The sequence below is a fragment of the Talpa europaea genome, assembly GCF_964194135.1.
Source record: "Talpa europaea genome assembly, chromosome: 1".
Taxonomy (NCBI): Eukaryota; Metazoa; Chordata; class Mammalia; order Eulipotyphla; family Talpidae; genus Talpa; species Talpa europaea.
In genome coordinates this window covers 9,439,383-9,462,456 of record NC_140073.1, presented here as the reverse complement: position 1 = coordinate 9,462,456, position 23,074 = coordinate 9,439,383, and the positions used below count along the sequence as shown (strand labels likewise).

General features: G+C 56.5%; 1 protein-coding gene across 2 annotated transcripts; it reads right to left on the bottom strand.

Moving 5' to 3' along the window:
* Positions 1 to 2,020: 2,020 nt before the first annotated feature.
* On the bottom strand, positions 2,021 to 22,533 carry SLC43A1 (solute carrier family 43 member 1; the record flags this gene model as incomplete). 2 transcript variants are annotated; one of them, XM_084232535.1, is made up of 14 exons in its annotated part: positions 2,021 to 2,158; positions 3,158 to 3,281; positions 4,894 to 4,967; positions 5,228 to 5,369; positions 7,372 to 7,510; positions 7,745 to 7,780; positions 7,871 to 8,017; positions 9,085 to 9,263; positions 10,081 to 10,214; positions 12,308 to 12,400; positions 14,645 to 14,721; positions 14,845 to 14,900; positions 15,085 to 15,262; positions 22,302 to 22,533. In XM_084232535.1, 14 exons carry the CDS (start codon positions 22,531 to 22,533, stop codon positions 2,021 to 2,023), a joined length of 1,749 nt encoding a protein of 582 aa, XP_084088661.1. The 2 variants fall into 2 exon arrangements, with proteins under 2 accessions (XP_084088661.1, XP_084088660.1); XM_084232534.1 differs by lacking the exon at positions 7,745 to 7,780 and having other exon boundaries at positions 7,838 to 8,017.
* Between the last annotated feature and the right edge of the window lie 541 nt (positions 22,534 to 23,074).

The window sequence follows — 23,074 nt, the reverse complement described above, 5'->3', positions numbered from 1 at the left end:
TCCCCGCAGGCACCGAGGGTCGGCACGGCCGGAGCGGAGCTGGGGGGGGGCGGGGGGCGGGGGGCGGGGGGCGCGGTGTGGGGCCAGCCGCGAGCGGCCCGCGCCCGCCTAGGTCGGGGTCTGAGAGACCCCCCAGGGCAGATCCGCGGGCGGGGTGCGGGGCCGGCTCCCCACCCCCTCCCTCCGTGGGGCCCAGCCCAGGCGCAGCCCCGCAGCGCCGCCTGCCGGGCACGGCGAGCCCCGGGCGCTCACGCCCGCTCCCTCCCCGCCCTCACCCCAAATCTGGTGGGACCCCACTTCCTTTCGTCGTTCACCACAACTCCACCGGACTACTCAGAAAGTCAAGGCCCAGGACTGAGAGCGCAGGGAAACCCGGGCAGCCCCGCCAGACCCCGCCCGACGTGGGTGGGTGCTGCACCCACCCCAGGGGCCTGAGCTGTCCAGTTCGGATCTGGCAGCCCGAGGCTGGGCGCTGGGCAACCAGGGGTCTCCAGGTAGCTGCAGAACGGGCGGCTCAATCTGTTTCACTAACTTCTAAAGAGAATTTAAGACAAAGGCGGGGGGGGGGGGGGCTTGTCTGATCCTGTCTTCCACTGCAAATATTTGGGGTTTCCCGAGGGGCTTTGGGGGAAGGGCAGGGAATTAAGGCCATACAGATGACTCCCAGCTCTGAGTGCCGCTGAGAAGACCCCCTTGGTGCCCCCACTTCGCCCTGTGGTTCCTTGTTCAGCTCTACTGTGCGCTGTGTGCTCTTGGCTTTGTGCCTTAACCTCTCTGGGCTCTCAGTCTACAAATCTGCAGGAGGTTGATGCCCTCTTGGGCTACAGCTGGGATGAAATGAGATCCTGTGGGGAACAGGCTGATGGCCGGCACAGGTGAGTGGCCCACCTTGCCCCAGCCCTCCACTGTGGGACTGCTCAGCCTCTGGGGCATCTGCCAGCCACAGGCCAGTGTAGGAGTGGGATCATTGGGGCTGTGCTCCCTGGATGTCCTGTCCTCAAAAATGGTGGCTCCCGTTAATGTACAGAATTTTAAAGCCTCAATTTCATGCTGAAAGCAAATGTAAATATAGTACAAACTGAAGCTCGAAATTTGCATGGAAGCTTTAAGATAAAACAGGAGACTATCAAAAAAGTGTTCCTTTCTGTGGGTCCCCCGGATGGTCTGGAAGGGACATTTTCTCTCAAAAATCCTCGTAAAGTAGCTTGCCCTGACACCCTGGATGGAAAGAGGTCTCCCCATGGACCCCGAGCCCTGGAAGTTGGGGCAGCAGCAGAGGGCAGGGCAGGGCAGAGAACAGGGAGGCCAGGCAGACAGTGAGGGTGGACAGGCTGGCACTTGAGGTGTCCTAGTTAATGCCTAGCCAAGCCAGGGTGAGGAAGAGGGATGGTGTGTGGGAAGACACCCCCCCCCCCAAGATACGGCACACACCAGCCAGTCTCTCACTTCCCTTTTTATTTCCTCTAAGACCTGCAAGAAGCAGCACCAGGAGGGAACCTGCCCTCCAGCCCCTGGAAGGGGCTCACCCTCCCCCCCCCCACACACCCCATCCAGGACACACCAGCACCTCCAGCCCCTTTCCTCTGAGGGGAAGGTTGTTTCATACACACACACCCATGCACACGCACGCACACACATGCACGCACTCTGGGCATTGCATAGCTGGAACCTCAGGGGTGACCTGTTTGCTGACCCCAAGAGCCCCCAGGTGGCACCAAGGGGTAGGCCCCCTAGGAGAAAGGCCCAGAGAAAGGACAGCCCGGCACCTGGCCTCCCGATCCTGTTAGCTCAGGGCTGTCTTCAGTCAATGGAGCGTTGCTTTGGGGGAATTTTTTTTAGGGCTTTTTTTTCCTTTTAGCAAGTCCCTACAAAAATAGAACTTCTCTTGGTATTTATAAATCCACGGGCCCTGGCTCTGTGCGTCTGTTACAGGTAGAAAAGCCGGGTGTGGCATTCTCTTTGGTAGCTCAGGACTTGGCGGCCTGGCACCCAGGTCCCTTGGCCTCAGAGGCCTACGCGGTCACTCCGAGCTGCTGAGCGCCTTCAGTGGGGCCTCCCAGTTGGTGGTGTACTCCCTCTGGAGCCGGGCACGGTAGTAGAAGAGGTAGGAAGGTAGCAGGAATCCCAGGAGCGAGAAGAGCAGGAGGCCAAAATTCACCTTGAGGGCAAGGAGAGAGACAGAGTCAAGCAGGGGCCATTTCACCCGCATCGCCCTCTGGAGCCTCCTTAACCTCCATGGACAGAGGCAGCCATTTTTGCTGCAGGTCCTGGTTTGGAATGACATAGTGAGCCCTTGGGGGGGTCCAACCGCTGCTGTTTCTGTCTCCGCAGCTTTGGAAAGTGGCAGGGCCTGGCCGGAACCCCCACTAACACAGAAGCCCCTGGAGTAAAACCCCTTCTGGGTGGAAACAGGGAAGGAGATAGCTCTGAGGGAGTCTGAGCCAGTCCAGCTGCTGAAATGGGAGCTTCTGGGGTGGGGACCTCGGCCTCTGAGGACGCTGACAATGAGATCGCCCTCAGGGCGGTGAGAAGAGGCTGCTGCCTTGGGAGGCCCTGGACAGTGGTGGTCAGAGGGGCTTGGGTGGCCGCCTTCTCGGGGCTGTTGTGGCAAAGACTGAGCAAGCAAAATGCACAGCGCAGAGCCCAGAGCGAGCACTCAGCCCAGGCGGTCACTTCACCGCGCTGCTGGCTAGAGGAGGGCTGGGGGGGGGGGCAGGTGGACCCCAGGGCACATGGAAGGTCAGCTTGAGGGACGCAGATGTCAACCCAGGGTAAGGAAGAGCCGTTCTAATAAAACCAGCAGCAGCTGCGCCCATCCCAGTGGGGTCTGAGCTGAGAGGGCGTGGAGGAACCCCTTTTCGGGGTGCTGGAGAAAGGCTCCTACATAGGGTATAACAGACCAGATCAGGACAAGCCCACATCAACAGTCCCCTGGGCCACCTCGGGGCCACAGCCAGCAGGTGCTGACTCGGTGGCTGGGGAGTCTGCATTTGTAACCGTGAGGGGCTCGGGCGGGGCAGCCAGCTGGGGAGCCCCCAGATGAGCCCTGAGCGGCACCTCTGGGCTGAGAGGAGGGGAGTGAGGGATTTACCACATATTCCCGCCCGCCCCCTTGACTGCACTCAACGGAAGGGGCCCCGTCCCCTATAGCGCTCACCCAGAAGTGTTCTCCTTTCAGGGGCCCCACCATGGTCGTGAAGAGCGGCTGGGACAGCAGGGCGACCAGGGCGCTGACGAGGGACTGCAGGCCGGTCATCGTCCCAAAGTGGCTGGATGGGAACCTGGTGAGGAGAGGGGCCCCTGCATGAGGGGGGGGTGCTGCCCTCTGACCCAGCACCCTGGCCTTTCCCCAGCGCTGTTCTGTGTTACCCAGACAGGCTCTTAAAATTCAGGCTCCTTGGCCCCATGCTGGGGCTTCAGGGCCACAGAGCTGGCGTCTGACACCGACTGCTGTGTGGTAACAGCAAGGAACTCAGCCTCGCTCAGTCCCGCTTCCTCCACTAGCCACAGGGATCGCTAGTCTCCCGCCACTTGTGCGTTTTAAATATTGAGGGTCACTGAGGGCCTCCTATGTGCCAGGTGCTCTTCTAGGTGACCAGAGATACCTCAAACCAAGCAGGCAGAGATGGCTGCCCTCGGGGGGCGGCCTTCTGCTGGGGCAGGTGAGCCAGGTAAATGCACATGTTCGCTAGCAGTAAGTGCACGGAGAGACACTAGGGGGGCAGCGGTGCCAAGGGCTGCAAATGTGGACAGGATGGCCAGGGGCAGCCCTTGTGGAAAAGATGACCACTAAAAAGGCGGAGGCCCGAAAAAGGCGAGCCAGTGGTAAGCCTTGGGATATCGGGGAGAATATTCTAGCAAGAGGGAAATGCAAAAGCCCCATGGAAAACTGGGTTGGGGATTCTGACCATCGTGGACAAAGCAGGGTGAGCCGGAGGGGAGGAAGAGGGCAGGGCCAGGTCTTGCAGGGTTTTTTAAGCCACAATCAAGCCTTTGGCTTCCTCTGGGAGCGAGACCAGAAGGGAAGCGATGGAGTGACGTGGAGAGACTTATGTTTAACAGGTGTCCCCCGCTCCTGTGTTAAAAATAGCCGGAGGCAGGGCAAGGGCAGGCCCGCGGGGACCAGCCGGGGACCGTGGCAGGCTCGGAACCGCCCAGGCGGAGCGGCATGGGTGGAGCCAAGGAGAAGGGGCCAGATTTGCGGTGTGAGGAACGTGGGGCTGGCAGGACTGCGGCTGGCCTGATGGACGGGATGTGGAGCGTGGGGGAGAGAAGAACCAAGCCTAACCCCAAGGCCAAGCGAGTGAGGACGCGGAGCTGCCCTCGGCCAAGATGGCTGCAGTGAGGCTTCAGGAAGGGGGTGCTGTGCCTGCCACGGGCTGCGGGGCAGTTACCATGTTGTCACTGCTCCTGCTCCATCCCACCCCCAGGGAGTGCCAAGCCCCAGCGCCTGACTGGCGTGGAGAGCAAAAGAGAAGGGGTCAAGGAAGCGTCAGGCGCCGACAGCAAGCAGGGACACAGGGGGGCAGACATGACTTGTCCAGAAAAGCCTGCAGGGCCGGCAGGGGACAGAGGCCACTGTGCGGGCCGTTCCAGGAGCAGACTGGGGACTCAAGGGTCATCAAGGGAGCGTTTCGGCCTCCCCTGGGGAAAGCTTGTTGACCCTGGGGTTGTTCTGAAGAGGGGGCGCTGCCTCTGAAAAAGTGATCCCCCTCGTCAGAAGAGCTGGGAGAGAGGGCCGGGCCGCTCAGGCGGCGCTCACCAACCCCCAGCTCTCAGCCTCCCAGGGAGGCTGGGGAGGCAGGGCCATGGGGGTGAGGGGTTAGTTAAGGGGTATCTAGGGTGCCCTGGTCACAGGGGAAGCCCAGGAAGGCCGCTCAGCCAGGGACTCACACTGCGGCGTAGAGCCCTCCGCAGGCCGAGTGGTAGAAGCCTCGGACTATGGTATGCAGGAAAAAGGTCACAAACTGGAACGAGAAGGAGAGTGAAGAGGTTAGGGGCAGGGTGGGCAGGAAGGAGGCAGGTAAGGTGAAGAGGGAAAGGGATCTTCATGGAGCTGCGGGGCCAGGCTACATGCCCACCCCCTACTTTCTGATCCACTAGAAACTTCTGGGAGAGCCTCCACATCTTCAGGCCCAGAGGGTGAGAACTGGACTCTTGGAAGGCTGGCCCCCGTGAGCAGTGCCTTTGGGGGGCACACCTGGGGGCTGGAGGGGGAGCAGGGTACCTGGAGGTATAAGTTGTTGATGAGGCAGGTAATGCCAAAGCCCACAAGCAGCAGGTTGGTCAGGGTGAAGGCGTTGATGGCATTGGTGAGCTTCTGGACTCTGCTGTAGCGTGGTCTCGCAGACTTGCTGGCAACCCCATCCCTGAGGAGGATAGGCCACGGGCCGTCACTGGCACTGCCTCTACCGGCCCACAGCTCTTGGCCCCTGCCCCTCTCATCTGCCTTTGTCTCAGGGGTAAGCAGCAAAGATAGAAAGCCATCTCTCCACCCTCTGCTTCTCAAAGCATCCCCTGGGGCCTTTCTTAAAATTCAGATTCCAGGGCTCAGCCCCAGACCTCAGAATGGGAGGCCTCAGGAATCTGCATTTTGACAACTCCCTCACGACCTTCTCATGCCCACCAAAGCCTGCAAATCAAGGGTAAGATGGAAGGGGGAGAATGGGGTGTGCCGCACTGACTTTCATTGGAGCCCCCCAGGAAAGGTCTGTGCCCACCAACCTAGACAAAAGATGCCACCCTAGGGGCAGCAGCTGGACCCCTAACTGCCCAGCAAGCCCCTCTCTCTGGCATGATCAAAGGCCCCGATGCCAGCCCTGAGGAGAAGTCAGTAGGCTGGGATGAGGGAGGGCTGCCCATTGGTCCCTATTCATGGACCCTGGCCATCAGGAGCAGAGGGTAGGGGAGGAGGCTGGGTGCCAGTCCCGGGCACTGCTGGTCGTGAGGACACCAGTGGATTATTCTTAGCAGCCTTCTCTCCCAGTCTCCTCTCCCACCGCGTTAGGACGAACGGGGACTGTGTGGATTAACATGGCAAGTGCACAAGCAGTGGGACCCCACAGTTCAAGACCCAACAGTGACCTCCAGCCAACAGGACCCTCCCTAGTATCCACACACCGTGTAGTCCCCTCCACGCTGTCCCAAAGTTACAGCAAAACACGACAGAAGTGAGGGTGTGTCACTTCTGAGACTGTTACAAAACACACAGACCGTCTGTCCAGGTCTCGCTCTCTTAGATCACTCCACGGAGGCTCAGGTGGTGCCAGGGGAAGATCCTTCACCCCGTCAACCCTTGAGATGACTACAGCCTTGGCCTCAGCTGACCACAGCTTCTGGGAGCCCCTGCAATGGTGTGAGGGTTTGTGCTGCCCTATCCCCCAATGTGCATGTTGCAACCCCAATGTGATGAGGGTCAGGAGTGGGGCCTTTGGGCCGTGCCTAGGTCATAAGGACAGGGCTTCATCATGGGATTCGTGTCTTTACATAAGAGGCTCCTGCTGCCAGCTGGGGCCCCAGAAGTTTGCAACCCAGGAGAGCCCCTCGCTCAACCATGTTAGCACCCTTGCCTCAGACCTCCAGCCTCCAGACTGGGAGGAATAAGCCACCTCACTGCAGTTTGTGGTACAGCAGCCCAAAAGACCGAACCAGAACCATGCAGCAAAGTCCTTGCCGGACTCCTGGCTCTGAGAAATGATGTGAGGCTGTGAGTGTCTGCTGTTGAAAGAGATCAAATTTGGGGGCAATTTAGTTTGTAGAGCAATAGATCTCTAAAACACCAACTCTACCTCCAGCTAACCTTAAGAAGGTCCAAGATAAATGAACAGACAAAATCAAACTAAAACAAACCCTAGAAACCTGACTGCAGAGTTGAGGCTACCCAAGGGGAGAGGAACAAAGAAGGGACTTGGGGGATCCTGGTGAGGACTACGGTGCTTTGGGTAACATGTATTTGTGGAGGGTCAATCTAAGCCCCTACGTCGTATACAGTGCTATATTCCAACGTTAGAGCAATAAAAACTATTTTCTAAAAAAGGTTTAAAAAAAAAAAAGGTGGCTTCACAATGTGCCCTAATAACCAAAAGCTGTGTGGTCCTGGGTAAGTTACTTAGCCTTTCTGTGCTTTAGCTTCCTTGTCTCCTGAGTGAGGAGACCTACCAGAGACCTGTCGAAGGTCCAGGCGGACAATGCAGGGTGCCAGGCGGACAATGCAAGCCAGGCCCCTCCTAGCCTCAGGCTGCTCATCTGCGCAACAGATAACCACAACCCTGCTCCCCCCGGCCGCTTGGAGGAAGGACACGAGGTGCCGGTGTGAAGTCACATAGAATGAAGAGCTCTGACTACTTGCTGTCACCACCCTGCACAGGTCACCTGGTGTCTCCAGGGGCAGCGCTCTCCCTGGGGGCGTCCACACAGTCCTTGATCCGCCAGTCCATGATGTAACCGATGAGGGGGCAGGTGAGCAGGCACAGCAGTTGCATGGCCCCAAAAATGGAGGAGTACAACCCAACTGGGAGGAGGGGAAGAGAAGCAGGGTGAGGCGCTGGCATGAGGGGTGCCAGCAGCCCAGTGGGCACTGCTCCCACTTCTGGGGGAGGAGCAGGAGTGCCCAAAATGCCTGCCCCTGGCCCCAGATTCTGAGAGCTCCCAAATACCCAGGTTGGCAAAGGCGAATCCAGGCCCCCTTTGGGGTGGGCAGTGGTGGGGTGCATGGGGGTCGGGGCCCCAGTTTTCTTGCCCCTACCTGTCTCTCTTGCCCTTTGTCGTAGGTCATCCACCCCTGTTGGGGGAAAGCCAGGGTGAGAGCCGCTCACAGGGGGACCCTGGGGACCCCCACCCAGCGCAGTGGACCCAGCAGCCTCACCAAGACCAGGCTCCGGGCTGTGCATCACGACGTACTCCAGCATCTTGTTCATGGCCGCCATGTAGAAGATGATCCGCAGCTGAGTCATGCCCATGGTGAGGAGGCTCCACAGGAAAACGGGGGAGCAGAGGCTCTTGCGAAAGGGGACAGACTCTGGGGAGACAGCAGGGGGCACCCCTGAGCCCCAGAGCTTCCATTCCCTCCGCTGTCCCAGCTCCGGTGGTGCTGAGGGGGGCTGTGCCTTTGGAGAGGGACTGGCTTCTTTGAAAATGAGGGGTTCCGACTCCCTGGCCGCCGGGTTCTCGCCCAGCTCTGTAACTATCTCCACGGGACGCGTCCGGGGGGTGCTGGAGACGCGCCCGGCGCGGGGTGCAGCGGTGACTCCGGCTGCTGTGTATTAAGTGCCTGCCACGCGCTGCACCCCCGGCGTGCCTTGTCCCACTGAATCAAGCCCCACCAACCCCGTCATCACATTTCACAGAGAGGAAGCTGCGCCTCAGGGAGGGCGCCCAGCCACCCGCCCGAGCTCCGGGGCTGGAGGCCGCGGGCCAGCCCGGGGCAGCGCCCTTGCTCTGCTCCAGCCGCAGGGATGCGCAGGTCGCGCGTGCACACAGAGCTGCCTCATCCTGGCGTCGCCCAGGCCTCCCCACCAACCTCCCTGGCCCTGCGAGGTGGGTGTTATCAAGGCAAGAGATGAGGAAACTGAGAGCAGGATTAAGTGACGCCAAGCCACCTGGTCAGTGATGGAGACACGGGACGCAAACCCCCTCTACAGCCAGAGCAGGGCGCAGAGGCCCCCGGCCCGGGGCGGCGCAGTTCCGGCTGTTGCCAGCAGGGGGCACTGGCCGGCCAGGTGGTAAAGGGTCCTGCTGGGAGGAGGCGCACCTGGCACTACGGGATCCTCCCAGGCTCAGAGGTTGCAGGGAGCCGGGCTAAAACCACTTGGCCCACAAGCCTGGAGACCCTGCCCCATTCTGGAAGCTCTTTCTTGCCTCATCCCAGGAATCTAGCAGAGAGCTCCAGAGTCTGAACCCCCTCCCCCCCCCCCCAGTTCTCCGAGCTCTGTTCCCCTCCCTGCCAGCTCTGTAGGTGAGGATCATGCCCACCTACATCACGGGGTGTTCTGAGGCCCAATGAGGGAGATAATGAGCATCCAGGGGCACTAAGCCCGAGGACCCACCTCCCTGCTCCCAAGTCGGACACCTGGACCAGACACTCACTCTCGGGAGATTTGTCTGAGGGGCCTTTGACATCCTGGGATGAGATGAAGGCGTCGGCCCCCTCCTCCAAGCTGGGGGCCTTCTGGCTCAGCCGCTGGCCCACGGTGGTCACGTGGGTGTAGAAGCGGTCTCCCGTTACCTTGTGATCCAGGGCCAGCCCGCTGAGCTTGATCTTCTTCCTGCCAGAGGCCAGGCCATGTGGGGACCAGCCACACAGGGCACACCCTCAACAGCCTATGTCCTGGAGCTGCCCTGGCCTGTGGGGGGTGGGGAGCAAGCACCCCTAGACACAGCACTGACAGGCCCACTGATAAGCGTCCTGCCAAGTGTAGGGCTTGTGTCTGCCATCAGGGCCCAGCTTATCACACATGCCCAGTAAGGGCTGTTCTGTTGCCATGGAGGCAGCACTAAGAACTCAGACTCAAGTTAGAGAGCCTGCTTCCAACTTCTGCTCCCCTCCTCAATGCTCTGACCTTAGGGGAGCCACTTTGTTCCCTGTGCCTTTGTTATCCATGGAGTGAATAACAGAATCCACACGTGGGCTATTTGAGAGTAGTATGAGGCCAGCACAGAGCCTGGCACAGAGTGGACACCAGATAAATGTCAGCTATTTGGCACCTTATGTGCCGAGCAGTGGGGCATTGGCCCCCGGCCCCAGCTGGGCTGAGAGTTGAGAAAAGCTGACATTCAGGCTGCCCCACAAAGGGAGGGTATTTGATTCCTTTGGGTCCTCGGGCTTACTGCCCTTGGGTCCCCCCTCCCCTAATCCTATCCTCAGAACCTGGGAAGGATAGTATTGACAGCCACCAGGTCTATTAAGATCAGGTGAGGTGGGCAGTCTCTGATGAAAGCAGAGGCCCAAAGCTCAGGTGATCTGCAGATCCGGGTCTCTGACTCTGAGGCTGATTCTGCCCAGCACACCCCCTCAGCCCTGGCCTTCCCTTCCACTCCATGGAGCAAGTCCCCTTCCCACCCCAGCCCCCCACGGGGTCTCACGTGTAGTTGGCTTCCTCAGGAGCAGGAAAGGACTCGCTAGGCCAGTTGAGGGCACAGTTCAGGAAGATGAGGCAGGCCAGGCCAGACCAGGTGAACATGATGACAGTAAAGGACACACCGGCGTCGTAGATCAGCTGTGGGGTGAGAAGGTGGGCCCATGGGGGAGGCCGCTTGGCTCCAGAGCTGCCTCTTCCAGGCCCAGGGAGAACCCAGGCCTCAGAGGCCTTGGGAAAGGCCTCCTCTACCCCATTCTTTGTACCCAGTGTGCAGATGAGTAAACCACGGCCAGAAGCTAAGTGAGACCTAGAAGCCCCCATACTCTTAGCACAGAGAAGTGAAGATGTTGCTATGGGGGGGTTGAACTTTCTGGCCACAAACTCACAGCATCTTTCAGATCTAAATTATTATTTTTTTAATAAGAAAATTTTGCTCATTAAAATCATATTTTTCCTTGCGATGTTTTAATAATTGTTCTTAAAAAGCAAGGCAAATTTTGCCTATGACTCCACACAGATGTTGTTTCACTTTATATGCAAAAGAGGAAAATGAATGTTTTAGGTAACTGTGTTTATCCTGCCCCTTCCTGGCAGGTTTGCTGGGAGAAAGACAAACCAGATTTGAGAAGCCTTATCTCACCTTTCACAGGTGCGCCCAGGTGCAACAACCTGGGGGGTGGGGGGTGTGCAAGCACCCTGCCCAAGGCCTCTAGTCCCGGGACAGCTTGGGATTCCATGCCAATGTGCCAGCCCCCATAGTGGGGGAAGCCAGGGACTTGCAGGCAATGTCTTCTCTCTTGTCCTCCCTGTCACCCTGTGCCCTGCCCTCAGGGCCCAGCCCGGAGTTCCACTGCTGTGGAAGAAAACTTCTGCTCCTCCTCAGCTTGGGGCTGAGGCACTTTCTTCCCCAGGGGCAGGACAGAATTTCAAAGGATGCCACTCCTAATGAGTAGGAGTGAGATCTGATGCCCCAAAATCCACTCTCTTGGTTGAAGAGAAGGGAGAACTGCCACCCTGCATGCTTGCAACAGCCTTTAGTGGTCACCTCACCAAAGCACCCCAACAGGCTTTGGTGGTCACCCCCACCAAAGCACACCCTCAAATGCCTTTGGAGATGTGGAGCAAGCACCTCTGAAACTAACAAATGACTGCCCAAGGTGGAATCTGGGGGACATACTGTGACCTGCTGGAAAAGCACTCTGAGAGATCTAGATACTGGAGGAAGGAACAGAGGCTGCAAGCTTGCCTGGAGCAGGCCTTCGGGCTGTGAGTCCAAACCCCCATCACCTAACTTCTCCAAGGCAGGGGCCAGGAAGGTTGGGGAGATCAGAGAGTTGCGCCTTGAAGGCATGCAAAAGTTTGGACCTGATTCTGTGGGCAGAGCCAGCCCTCCCCCTAAGATCATTTTTTTTTTTTTTTTCTTGATTATTTCTTGGTGTGGTTTTTGTATTTTCCCTCCTCCTCATTCATCGCATACAGCATTTTCTAGACTGTTGAAATTACAAACTGTAACCCCTTAAATTTAGAAAATTTTCTTAAGTGATTTATAATTTTTTTCACTCCATTTTCCTGTTCTTTTTTAAATATACAAATATTTGGATATTTTGGGTCTACTGATCTTATCCTCTAAATTTTTAAAATTTATTTTCTCCTATTATTCATCTCTTTTTTTTTAATTAATAAATTTTATTTTTATATTCCCCATACAATTGCAATCCCCCCATTCTGACCCCAATCCCTCCCCTCCCGCCCCCCACCCCCCAAAAAGTGTCTCTGGTTCATAGTTTTTGTTGATTTTGATTTTCACTTTCTTATAGTTATTCATTTTCCTGGTCCCTTATTTAAGTTTTCTAGATCCCTGCTATGAGTGAGACCATCCGGTATTCTTGAGGCCATATGTGTGACAAATTAGAGGGAAAAGAGGAGAAGCAGAGAGAGCTGCTAAGAAAACTTGCACCGACCAGGCAAGGGAATGAAGATCCAGAGTGGGGTGAGTATAAAGGAATAGAGGGGAGCAAAGCAGGCCGGCTACTGTCAGCAGCTGTGCCCGGACCCTTCCCAGGCCGCCTCAGTGCTTCTCCCAGCCAGAGTGGGGACTGACCTTGACCTCCGTTGGCAGGAAATGGGTCACCAGACATACCAGCCACGACCTGCCCAGCTCCACCCCATTCTGGTGTCACCGCAACCAGACCCAAGTGAGCTCATTGCGGCCCCTCCCCCGCAGCACGTACCTTGACTCCCGGGAAGGTGATGGCAGAAGAGGCGTAGGAGCCAATCATGAGGGCCATGAAGGTGGAGCGCAGGTTCCCAAACATGTTGGGGAGCTGCGGGAGAAGAGCAGCCCGTGAGCAGGAGAGACCCTGATGCCAGCCCAGGGCTCCTCTTTCTCAGCCCCACCTGAGGAAACGGGTGGGGACGGAGGCCAGCAGTCCTGAGTGAGGGACAGGAAGGTTCTAAGACATCAACGTGGCCCCCAGCCACTTCAGCATCTCCGAGGCCCCCAGGAGTGCTCGCCAAGAGACACTGTCCATTTTGTTTAACCCCAGGGTTTCCCAAGTTAGTTACTTACAGAACCCCTTTATCAGGGGATGTCTTTTGTAACCCATTGGAGTTTTCTGAAACTGATCTAGTGCAACTCATTTGACAGATGAGAAAATTGAGAACCAGAGAGGGAAAGTGTGCTCAAGTTCACAGTGCAGCGGGCAGCTCCCTGGCCTGCTCTGACCGACCTCCCTCCGTCCCAGCCCCCAGGGCTGTGAGCACGGGCAACTCTGTAACAGTGCCCCTTAACCCTCCCAGGAGCCAGAAAGATCACAGTCCAGCTTCTGCTGAGCGCCATCAAGTCCTGGGGAGGACTCGGGAGGTGAGGTGGGGCTCGGGGAGGGTCGGGGTGCCCAGGTGAGGCGCCTCTGCCCCACGGCGCAGGCCCAGAACTCCCACCAGCAGAGAATTAATTGATCCTATGTTCTGCTCACTGACCTCAGCCAGGCCCTCAGGGGAGGGGAAAGCAAAGTCAGGCCGCCCTTGGCTACAGCTCCTCGGGCCCTACCATGCCCCCGGTGGGTGAACCCCGCAAGAGGGAATTGCCTTAGATGCCACGCGAAGCTTAAGTCCTCTCCACAGAGGGCAAAGCCCCTCGAGAAGTTGAGCAAATCGCTCTGGACAGGCAGGTAAGGTAGGTGGATAACAAGAGAGCAGAGTGCCCTGCCCCATCGACCTTCCGGCGGCCCTGAAGCGGGGGGTTGGGGCCAGGCTGACCCCCGACTCCGGGCAGTTGCCCTGGCATCCTGCATCTGCAAGGCACCCTGCCAAGGACGCCAGGAAGGGTGCCAGGACCCAGGACCTGGACAGCCGCGGGGCTCTCGGCGTCCCCCACCCCCAAAGGGTCCGCCCAGCGCGGTGCGAGCGAGGGGCGGGCGCGGGGCGGTCTCGGGTGACCCTGGCTGCCGGGCTGGGCGGCACTGGACGTCCTGACTCGCCGTGTCCTGGCCGCGGCCGCGCGCAGGGCCGGGGGCGGGGCCGGCGCGGGGGCGGGGCGGGCCGGCGCCCTGCCATTGGCTGGAGAGGCCCGGCGGCGGGGCAGGGGGCGGGGCCGCGGGCAGGCTGCCGGCCGAGCCCCCCCCCGCCCCCCCCAGGCCTGGCAGCCCCGCGCAGGGGCCCGGGTTCGACCCCTGGGGCAGGGGAAGAAGCGGGTTGCGACCCTGAGCCAAGCTGCACAGCGAGAAGGGGCTGCGGAGGCGGGACCGGGAGGAAGAGATCCGCTTCCTTAGAGAGTTGTGAAATGTCCCGGGCTGGAATTAAAGCGGCTGCTGGGTGAGGGGAAATTCAGCCAAAAACACCCAGTTTGGCCCTCATGCGAGATAAACAGTCCGATCCCGAGTCTGGCCCAGCCAGGAACCCCTCCTCCACCACACACTCATCAGCCTTTAACTCTCGTACTCACTTCACATGCGTAAAAATACACACCCGCACAAAAGGCACACGCAAGAAAGAAGTCGAATTTGGGGGTGTGGGGGACCAGTGCTGGGAGATCAAACACTGTCAAGGGAAGCGATTTTATATGCCTCAATCTAACACGGTCACATACATTTACCTACTCAGGGCCAAACTCCTGGGTGGCAGCACACACACAGAGCCGCAAGCTCCCTCCGTGTCACTATCATATTACCTAGTTTTATTTTCTTTCCAGCACTTATAACTGCAGACATAATTTATTAGTTTACTCGTGTTTGGGGTTGCCTGCACCACTAACCCCCTCCAGGAAACTCCAAGAAGCTTCCAGGCCAGGCTGTTGCCAATCTGTGCTGTAGCCCCAGTGCCTAGAACAGAGCTCAGCAAACACTGTGGGCTCAGGGCACACACACACACACACATACATGCACCAGCATCCACACTGACACATGCAGCCTCTACATACACAGACTCACATCCGCTCTCAGCAGCAGCCTGCACGCTCACACAAACACATCCACTTGTGTCTGCTGCCCCCACCCCCTCTCACCCTCACCCACTCCTACCCCCATCCACTCCTGGGTGCCTTCCTGCAAGCCAGGACCTGTCATACTCACCGTGAGTGAGGAGAACGTTAGGCAGATGCCACCAAAGCCATTCAGGGACAACGCCAGGAAGATCAGCGGAGACAGAACTGGAAAGGGGTGGATGAGGACATTTGGGGGGTCATGGAGGCCAAGGGCAGGAGCTAGGGTAAATATCCACTTTCGTCCCACCCATTCTTTTCTGGTGGGGTGTGTGAGGCCAGACATCTCACCTTTGGTGTCCCTCGAGGCCAGGGCCATGAGAGTGCAGGATGCAGCGAAGCTGGCGCTGTGGAGATGGGCAGGGAAACACTGAGCCTCCCCTCTCCTGTGCCCCTTCTCGCTGTGCAGCTTGGCTCAGGATCGCAACCCGCTTCTTCCCCTGCCCCAGGGGTCGAACTCGGGCCCCTGAGCGGGGCTGCCAGGCTCTGTCCCTGCCCTCCTGCTCCCCACATCTGGCCCAGTCGCCTCACCTGCCAACCAGTCGCACGGGTCGGGGGCCAAAGCGGTCCATGAGGATCCCCAGAGGCAGGGTGGTGGCACTGAGCACGAAGGAGCCGATGGTGAAGCCCAGGTTGAGCATCTCGTCCTGGCTGTCGCAGCTCGGGCACCTGGGCTGCTTACCCTGCGTGGTGTTGGTGGTGTTCTCAGCTGCGGAGGGGAAGGGGGTTCAGAACACCCACAGCAGGAGCAGCTGGGCGGGGAGAGCGGCCGAGCTCAGGCCTGTGCACAAATCCCACCCCTGACTTACCGCCAGCCAGGTGGCTCTAGATACGCCCAGAGTTGTATCTACTCTGGTGGGGAGGGGGCTCCATAGGCACAGGAGTTTTCCCCACAAATGACTTTCTGACAAAATAATAGCTAACATCTACTGAGCACCTAACTATGTTCTAGGCACTGTTCTCAACAATCACTGCATCAACTCATGCCCGCCCCAGTCTGCTGCCAAAGTACCCCCATTCTCCAGGTGCTGAATTAGGCCCTCCAGCACCTTTGAGAAGTTCACCTGGAGGTGACCCCCTGGAGAAGCCTTTGGAACCTGACTCCATCGCACATGTAACTGGTTCCCATGCCCTTCAGGTGAACTGCCAACTTGGAGCTGTGACAAGTGAGTGAAAAAGGCTGGTGGCAGGGGCAGGAGGGGGACTTCATCCAGTGCCCAGCGAATCATGAGGCTGCTGCTCCACTGCCTACTTGCTGCTTAAGCATCACTGCCAAGAGCACACTCAGGGTGTACCTGGAAGGCAGACAGGCCGAGTTTGAAGCTCTACCACCATCCTCGCTAGCTGTGCAACCTTGGACAAGCAGCGTCCTTACTTGAGCTGGAGCCCTCTGCCCGTGGGAAGAGCAGAGGGGGCAGGACCCTCAGGCTCCTGGGAGAGTCAGCTGAAGAGCGTGGACCCAGATCTCTGTGACCCTCTTCCCCAGGTGCCTGGGCCCCACAGTGAATAAAGAGGACAGAAGCTCTCAGTTCTCATGGGGTTTATATTAAAAAATGAACAGGGAAACAAATGGGCATTGATTTAAAGAGTGATGGGTGCTGAGTAGAGAAAAAAATGGGAGGTTGAAATAATACTGCATGCCGGGAGAGGGGAGCAGACTCGACTGCAGATACTGGAAGGGGGGTGAGCCCATGTGTGAATGGAAGGAGGAACATACGGGAGAACTTTCAGACCACGAGTACTGGTCGAGCCGGGGAGGAAGCACCCTGGGTACTGGGAAGCTGGCACCGAGGAGAAGAGAGTAGGGCAGACCACACAGCCTGGGGGCTCAGGCTGGCCCCACAAATGAGTGATCTTTGTGACCGCTGTTCATTCCTCCACCAGGTTTGTCCACATCTATTTATTCAACCTACACATACTTATCAGACACCAACCAGATGACAGGCGCTGTGACAGTGGGTAAAACAGGAAGAAATGCAGAGGATTTATGCCAGAGGCTGCAAAGAGGGGCCTGCAATGGCCCATATGTTTGGCTTAGATGGCAAATATTAATTGGGTGCTAGTCTACAGCCAGAGATACTACACAAAAATCTTAGCAGTCTGGCTTCTAGGAAGTCAGATGACCTGGCCATTGCTGGGACTGAGCAGAGGTCACCCCTTTTTGCCAAAGCTGACATTCTCCAGGCCACATGAGTCTTCACTTCTCTTCAGCTCCCAGATATTTCCATCTTACAGCTGCCCAGCCTTACTCGGTTGTCAAAAGCTGCCTGGTCCCTGTTGGCATTCGAGTTTGCAGCCCCCAGATAACACACTGTCCCCACTTCTAAGTCTTTCCTGATCAAGTGAACTTTCTCACACAAACAGTCCCACTAACTCTCAATTAACATTCACTTTGTGCCAGGATTTTTCATCGAACATCTCATTTAGTTCTGTAAACAACTCTAAAAAGTGATACAGAACCCATCGCGTAGATGGAGAGGCTCTGAGAAGCAAAGCATCTCAGTCACACAGCATCGTAAGGGCAGGCTCAGAGTCAAGTTCAACACAATCTTGAACTTGTCCCCTGCACCACTGGACCTGTCTGTCCTCAACAAGGCAGTGTAGGCAGTTTTCCCAGCTCATCCCTGTGCTGCCAAGAAATGTGTCTTCCGCTGTTGGAGAATTCCAGACTATTAAGAACTCAAGTCTACCAATCCATTCATTTCCACCATTTATCATCAGCCTCCTGTGAGTTTGTCTCATAGGAGCTTGTTCTTGGGGCCTGTTCACTGAGAGTGGTTGAGCAAAGTCAACCACTTCTAAAGCTTCTACAGGAAAAAGGAGGCCAGCCCAAGAGGCTAGGACCTCCCAGACCTCTATGTCAGTTACAACAAAAGTCTCAGCAAGTCACCTTCCCACTTTTACAGACCAGTCAAGTGAGGCATGAGGAAGGTCAGGGAATCATACTTAGTGACAGAGCTGGGCTTAGCGGCCAGGGAAACAATGTTTCCCCAAATGTAGCAGGCAAAGCACGTGGGGGCTGGAGGAGATCTAGGAGGTAGATGAATGATTTGTTTCATAGTTTTTAGTTATTTGAACATGTACATGTACAGTTTGTGTGCGTGTGTGTGTATGTGTGTGTGTGTGCGTGCGCGTGTATCATCAAACCTAAGATTCCAGGGATGTTGCACTTTAGAATGTGGCTAATCGTTTCTAAGGGGGCTGATCTAAAAGGCAGTATCAAGTAACAGTATCTATGGTGTAAAGAAATGGTAAGATTGGGTGGGCCTCCCTGGTGGTTCAAGGGTTGGGACGCAGCCTATGAGGCTATCTGTAGCCACTGCAGCACAGGTTCAATTCCCAGCCGGCCAGGGAGCAACCCACATGGAGCAGCAGACCTCTCCTGTCTCGCCCACTGCTCCCCTCAGCAGTGTACTTTGGTCAATCTGCCTGTTCTATTCCCCACTCTGTCTCTGGTGAATCCTCTCACCCCCCCCACACACCCACACCTCTGACCTGTGCCCCAGCTTTTGTATGCATAAATAAATCTTTAGCGAAAAAAAAAAAGAAATGGTAAGATTAGGGAAGTACAAAGGACACAGCCTGGGGACCCCTAGAATGCCGGGTCATGGTGAAGCATCTATCTCTGGAGTCAGACAGAGTGTGTTCAAATCCCAGCTCCTGGCTGTGAAAGTCCAAGGCTCTGATCCTGTCTGTGGGGACTGTGGCTGCCACTGCTGAGAGACTGGCTCTGCCAATGGCTGGACACCCCGAATATCATAAAGTGATCCCGTGTCCTGCATCCCCCAGATCAGTGAGCCCTCACTCACTTACTCCAAGGCTTCACTGTCCTGCAGCTGACATCACATTTACCAAAACACCTGTAGGGCTGCGCTCTGGTTGGTTGTCTTGTCTGTGGCTGGACCCCCGTCCCCCAGAAGAACGCTGAGCTGAAGGAGGTGGGGGGTAGCATTCATACTGTTCCCAGGAGGCCCAGGAGAAGGTTCTGGAGTCAGCTCTGGGGCTGAATCTTCATCCTGCTCCTAATTTATTAGCTGTGTGACCTCTGACAAGCAACTTAGCATCTCTGAGCTTCAGCTTTTGCTTCTATAAAATGGAGTCAATAATAGCGGTATCACAGATTGGTTGTTAGGACTGAAGATCTATCTAGCAAATGCAAAATGCTTAACAAACTTTAGCCACTGTCTTATTACCCTGGTACTTATGCTGGACTAAGTCCATAAGTGATAAATTGAGTCAAAAGGCCCTGCTTAAATTCTAAGTAACAAGGGCCTCCCCTGGTGGCGCAGTGGTTGAGTGCTGGGTTGCGAGGCTGCCCGCAGCCTCTGCAGCGCCGGTTCGATCCCCAGCCACCTGCGAGGGTCCCACAAAAAAAAAAAAAAATTCTAAGTAACAGAGGCCCCTTAAGGTGTGACACCCCTGCATCCCCAGGACGTACCTCAAGAAAGAGAGGACAAAGCACTAAGAAAAAGATGTGTTCAGGGAACCCCAAAGGAATACCTTAATAATGAGCATTGGCTGAATTTTCTATCTGCTAACTATTTGGTCCTCAATCATTGGTCTGTGGCAAGGAAGATGAGGGCTGTCCACTCTGTTTACAGACTGTGCAGTGGACATGCAGGAGAGGTAACTTGCCCAAGGTCACACAGCAGATAAGGCAAAGCTGGGTCCAGAGCATAATGCAAAGCCCCACCCAAGTGTGCTTGCTCTCATTTCATTTCCACAGCGGCCCCAAGAAGGAAGGACTATAATCCCACTTACATATGGGGTAGCTGAGCGGTTAAGAAAGTTAAGTAGCGGGCTCAAGCAGCCAAATCACACCTAGCAAGGTTGGACACCAGGCTGTCTGTGTCTCCAAACACTACAGGGCACAGGAGCCTGGCTCTGTTCTTGGGACCCTAGAAAGGAAGGCTCAGGGTACCTTGAGTACACTGGGGTGGGGGGGGGAGAAATCCTGTGAAAATGTTAACAAGGGAGTAAAATAACGGTACTTCATTTAAAAATACATATATTGGGCCTCCCAGGTGGCGCAGCGGTTGAACACTGGGTTGCGAGGCTGCCCGCGGCCTCTGCGGCGCCGGTTCGATCCCCGGCTGCTCCCCGGCCACCGAAGGAGGGTCCCACATGGCGCGCAGACCTCTCCTGCCGCCCGCTGCTCCCCTCAGCAGTGTACTTCGGTCCTTCTGCCTGTTCTGCTCCCTGCTCTGGCTCTGGTGAATTCTCTCACCCTCCTGGCTTCTGACTGTACCCAGTGCTTGTATAAACCAAAACAAAACAAAACAAAAAAAAACAAATAGATAAATAAATAGGACATGCCTCTAGAAAATTAAAAAAAAAATACATATATTAACAATAAAAGAAGACGCTCACCATCATTAGCCATTAGGGAAATCAAATCAAAGCCACAAAAAGAGAACGCTTTTCATCTAGTAGCATGGCTATGATTTTTAAAAAAACAAGCAATAAATGTTATCTGGGAACTGGAGAATGGGGACCCTCACTGACCCCCATAGGGAATATAAAATGGGGCGTCCTCTTTGAGAAACAACCGAGTGGTATTTCAACACGTGAAACGGGGTGCCCTTCTGCTCCAGCAACCCCACTACCTAAAAGAAGGGAAGACAAGGGTCCACCTCAAAGCCTGGGCGCCAGTGTTTATGCCACACTGTTCACAAAAGCCAAAGAGTGGCAACAACCCAAACATCCATCAACTGGTAGATGGATAAATAAAACACAGTCGCTCCAGACAATGGAGTATTATCCAGCAATGCAAAGAAACCAACTCAGCCCCCCACGTGGATGACCTTAAAAACCTCAGGCTCGGGGAAAAAAGCTTGTCACTGAAGTCCACGGAGGGGAATGCCACTGACATGAAGTGTTGGGAATAAGTGAATCTTTGTCCTAAGCAAACCTATGACAGAGAGAGAAAAAAAAAAAAAATGAATGGTGCTTGGGGGTCGGTGGGGGTGGGGAGAGTAGGTACTGCTAAAGTTTCTTTACCCCATACTTTTTGGGGTAAAGGAAATGTTCTAAATGACCGGGGCCATGATGGCACAAGTGACTATATTAAAACCCATTAAATCGTGCACTTGAAGAAGGTGAATTGTAGGAAGGTGGCTGTTATCTTAATAAAACTCAGCGTGTTAAGTCCCAGGTAGAGGGATGGGCAGCAAAGGGGAAGCAGGGGGTTGTTTGAGGATGGGGGGAGTGAGGCAGACACTGCACACACTAAACTTGGGGATGGCTACTGAGGTATATATGCAGTTGTTAAACCTTATCAAGCCAGATGGGTGATGTAAAGTCGTTTGTCATCTTCAATAAAATTGATTAAAGAAAAAAAAAAAAAAAACAGTTGGAAAGGCAGAAGAAGGCACCAGAAGGACAGTGGCAGGCCTCACTGCTACTAGGCAACACAGGACTGGTCCTTGCCCATCTCCCGGTAGACAGCGCAGAGGGAACCTTGACTTTGCAAGCGGTTCTCCCAAAGCCCTCCTATCTGCTTGCTTCTATCATTTCAGCCCAGGCCTGCCCCTCCTGACCCAACCTGCCTCCCCAGGCCAGCTGCCAAGTCTAATCTTCACTCCTGAGCCCCAGCACCCATCACCTGTATTTGGTGCCACCTGCTGCTTCCTTCCAGATAACCATGGCAAGGGCGGTGGAGCGCGAGGTAGAACAGGTGCTGCCTGCAGCAGAGATCAAGGCCTCCCCAGCCCAACCCCAAGGCAACGGTTTTCTCACAGCCCAGGCAGGAGGCCCAAGGGAGTTAAGTGGAGAAGCTGGGAGAAGCCCCAAAACACACACTAGCTATTTTATCAAGCACTGTAGCCAGTCGCAGCACCCCACGGGATAATGTTGCTCTTCCCAGCTTGCAAACCATTCCGTATTTTAAGGATCTGGCTAATGTCACCCCACTGGTAAGAGTGGTAGAAGCCGGGATCCTGGGATTTCTCCAAAGTCTGTTCCACCACAAAGAGGTGGTTGGAGGAAGAGGCAAAGGAGGATGGTAGGAGCCAAACTTCACCTCCATCCAGCAACTAAGGCTCAGCTGTTCGGCACAGCTCTCTCCTCCCCAGGAAAGGAAGCTATCTATCGGACTTGGAGCCTCTGCTCCCCACCACCTGCAGACAGACAGTCATGGCTGTCATATTGTTTATTGTCCCCCAAGGAGTGTGAGAATTCCCACTGCTTCCTTCGGGGCCTCTCATACAAAGCCAAGTATGAGTGGCTTTGCAGTGGGAACAGAGACCCTGGGCAACGCCTGGCTGGGAGGAAATGTGTCTATTAGCTTTGAGCAATGGGTGACGAAGATCTGGGGCTCAGGAAGAATGCGGGCCCTTCACGTTCAAATCCACTGTGTAGGCTAGCTCTGTGTCAGCCTCACAAACAGCCCCCACTAGGAAATCCCTCAGCCTGGTAGGTGGAGAACTTCTAGGAGTTCCCATCTTGCTCCAGACCCGAGACTGCCAAAGGCTCATGACTGCTGGTGAGTCCTGGATCTAGAAGTCCGGCAAGATACACGGCATCCTGTGAAGTTAAGGGGTGCAGACTGGGCACGATGGCACCCATTTTCTGGATTGAAGTTTGGCTTCATCTAGACAGTAGCTCAAGAAGTGGGCCTGTCCCACTCCCCTGCCCAGTGCTCCATCTGAAGCAGTTGCTTTCCATCTGCTCAGCTGCGAGTCCTCTTCGGCCTCCATCTTCCCTGTCTGCTGGCCCTCCCCCGCCTGGCCGACCCCTTCTGGGCATACCTGGGCACAAGCTGGAATAGAAGCCCTCGTTCTTCAGTATGATCAGCAGGGAGCCCCAGCCCAGGAGCACGGCAGAGAAAAAGAGGTTCTCCAACACAGCCGTGCAGGCCATCCACCAGCGCCTCTGGTATGCCTGCTGCAGCGTGGGGGCCATGCTGGCCGCGATCCTGCACAGGAACAGAGCGCTGAGCGAAGGGCCCCCCAGGGGCCCCTGGGAGGGGTCCCGCATCATGGTGGCTCCTGACACCCCTCGAGCCAACCCGCGAGCGGGCCTTCACGGAGGCCCCATAGAGCCCAAGGCTTCCCGGCGGGTGCCACTGAGCTGGCTCTTGGCGCACTGGCAGTGCCAGGGGCGCACGCGGCGCTGCTCTCCCGCCGGGCCGCTATCGGAGACAACGAAGGTCCTGTCTGCGCGCAACAGCTTCCTGGCGCGCTGCCGGGCCCCTCCAGCCGGGCCAGGGCGCTCAGAACCCCGCTCCCGCGGCCCAAGCCCGCACTTCCCTCAAACCCCCAAAGGTCAGCCAGGGGCAGAGCGCGCCCTGCAGCCACCGCTGGCCAGTATCCGGCCTCCCGCGCCAGGAAGGACCCCCCAGGAGCCAGCAAGAGGAGGAAGGGGAAGTCTGAGGCCAGCCTAAGACCCCCCCCTTCCTGCTACCCCAATAAGACCACTCCTCTCCCGCGGCCGGGCGGCTGCAGCCCTCCCCCCTTCCGCGCCCGGCGACCCCTGTCCCCACAGTCTCCGGGTCCTGGCGAACAGCTGCCACGTGGAAGGA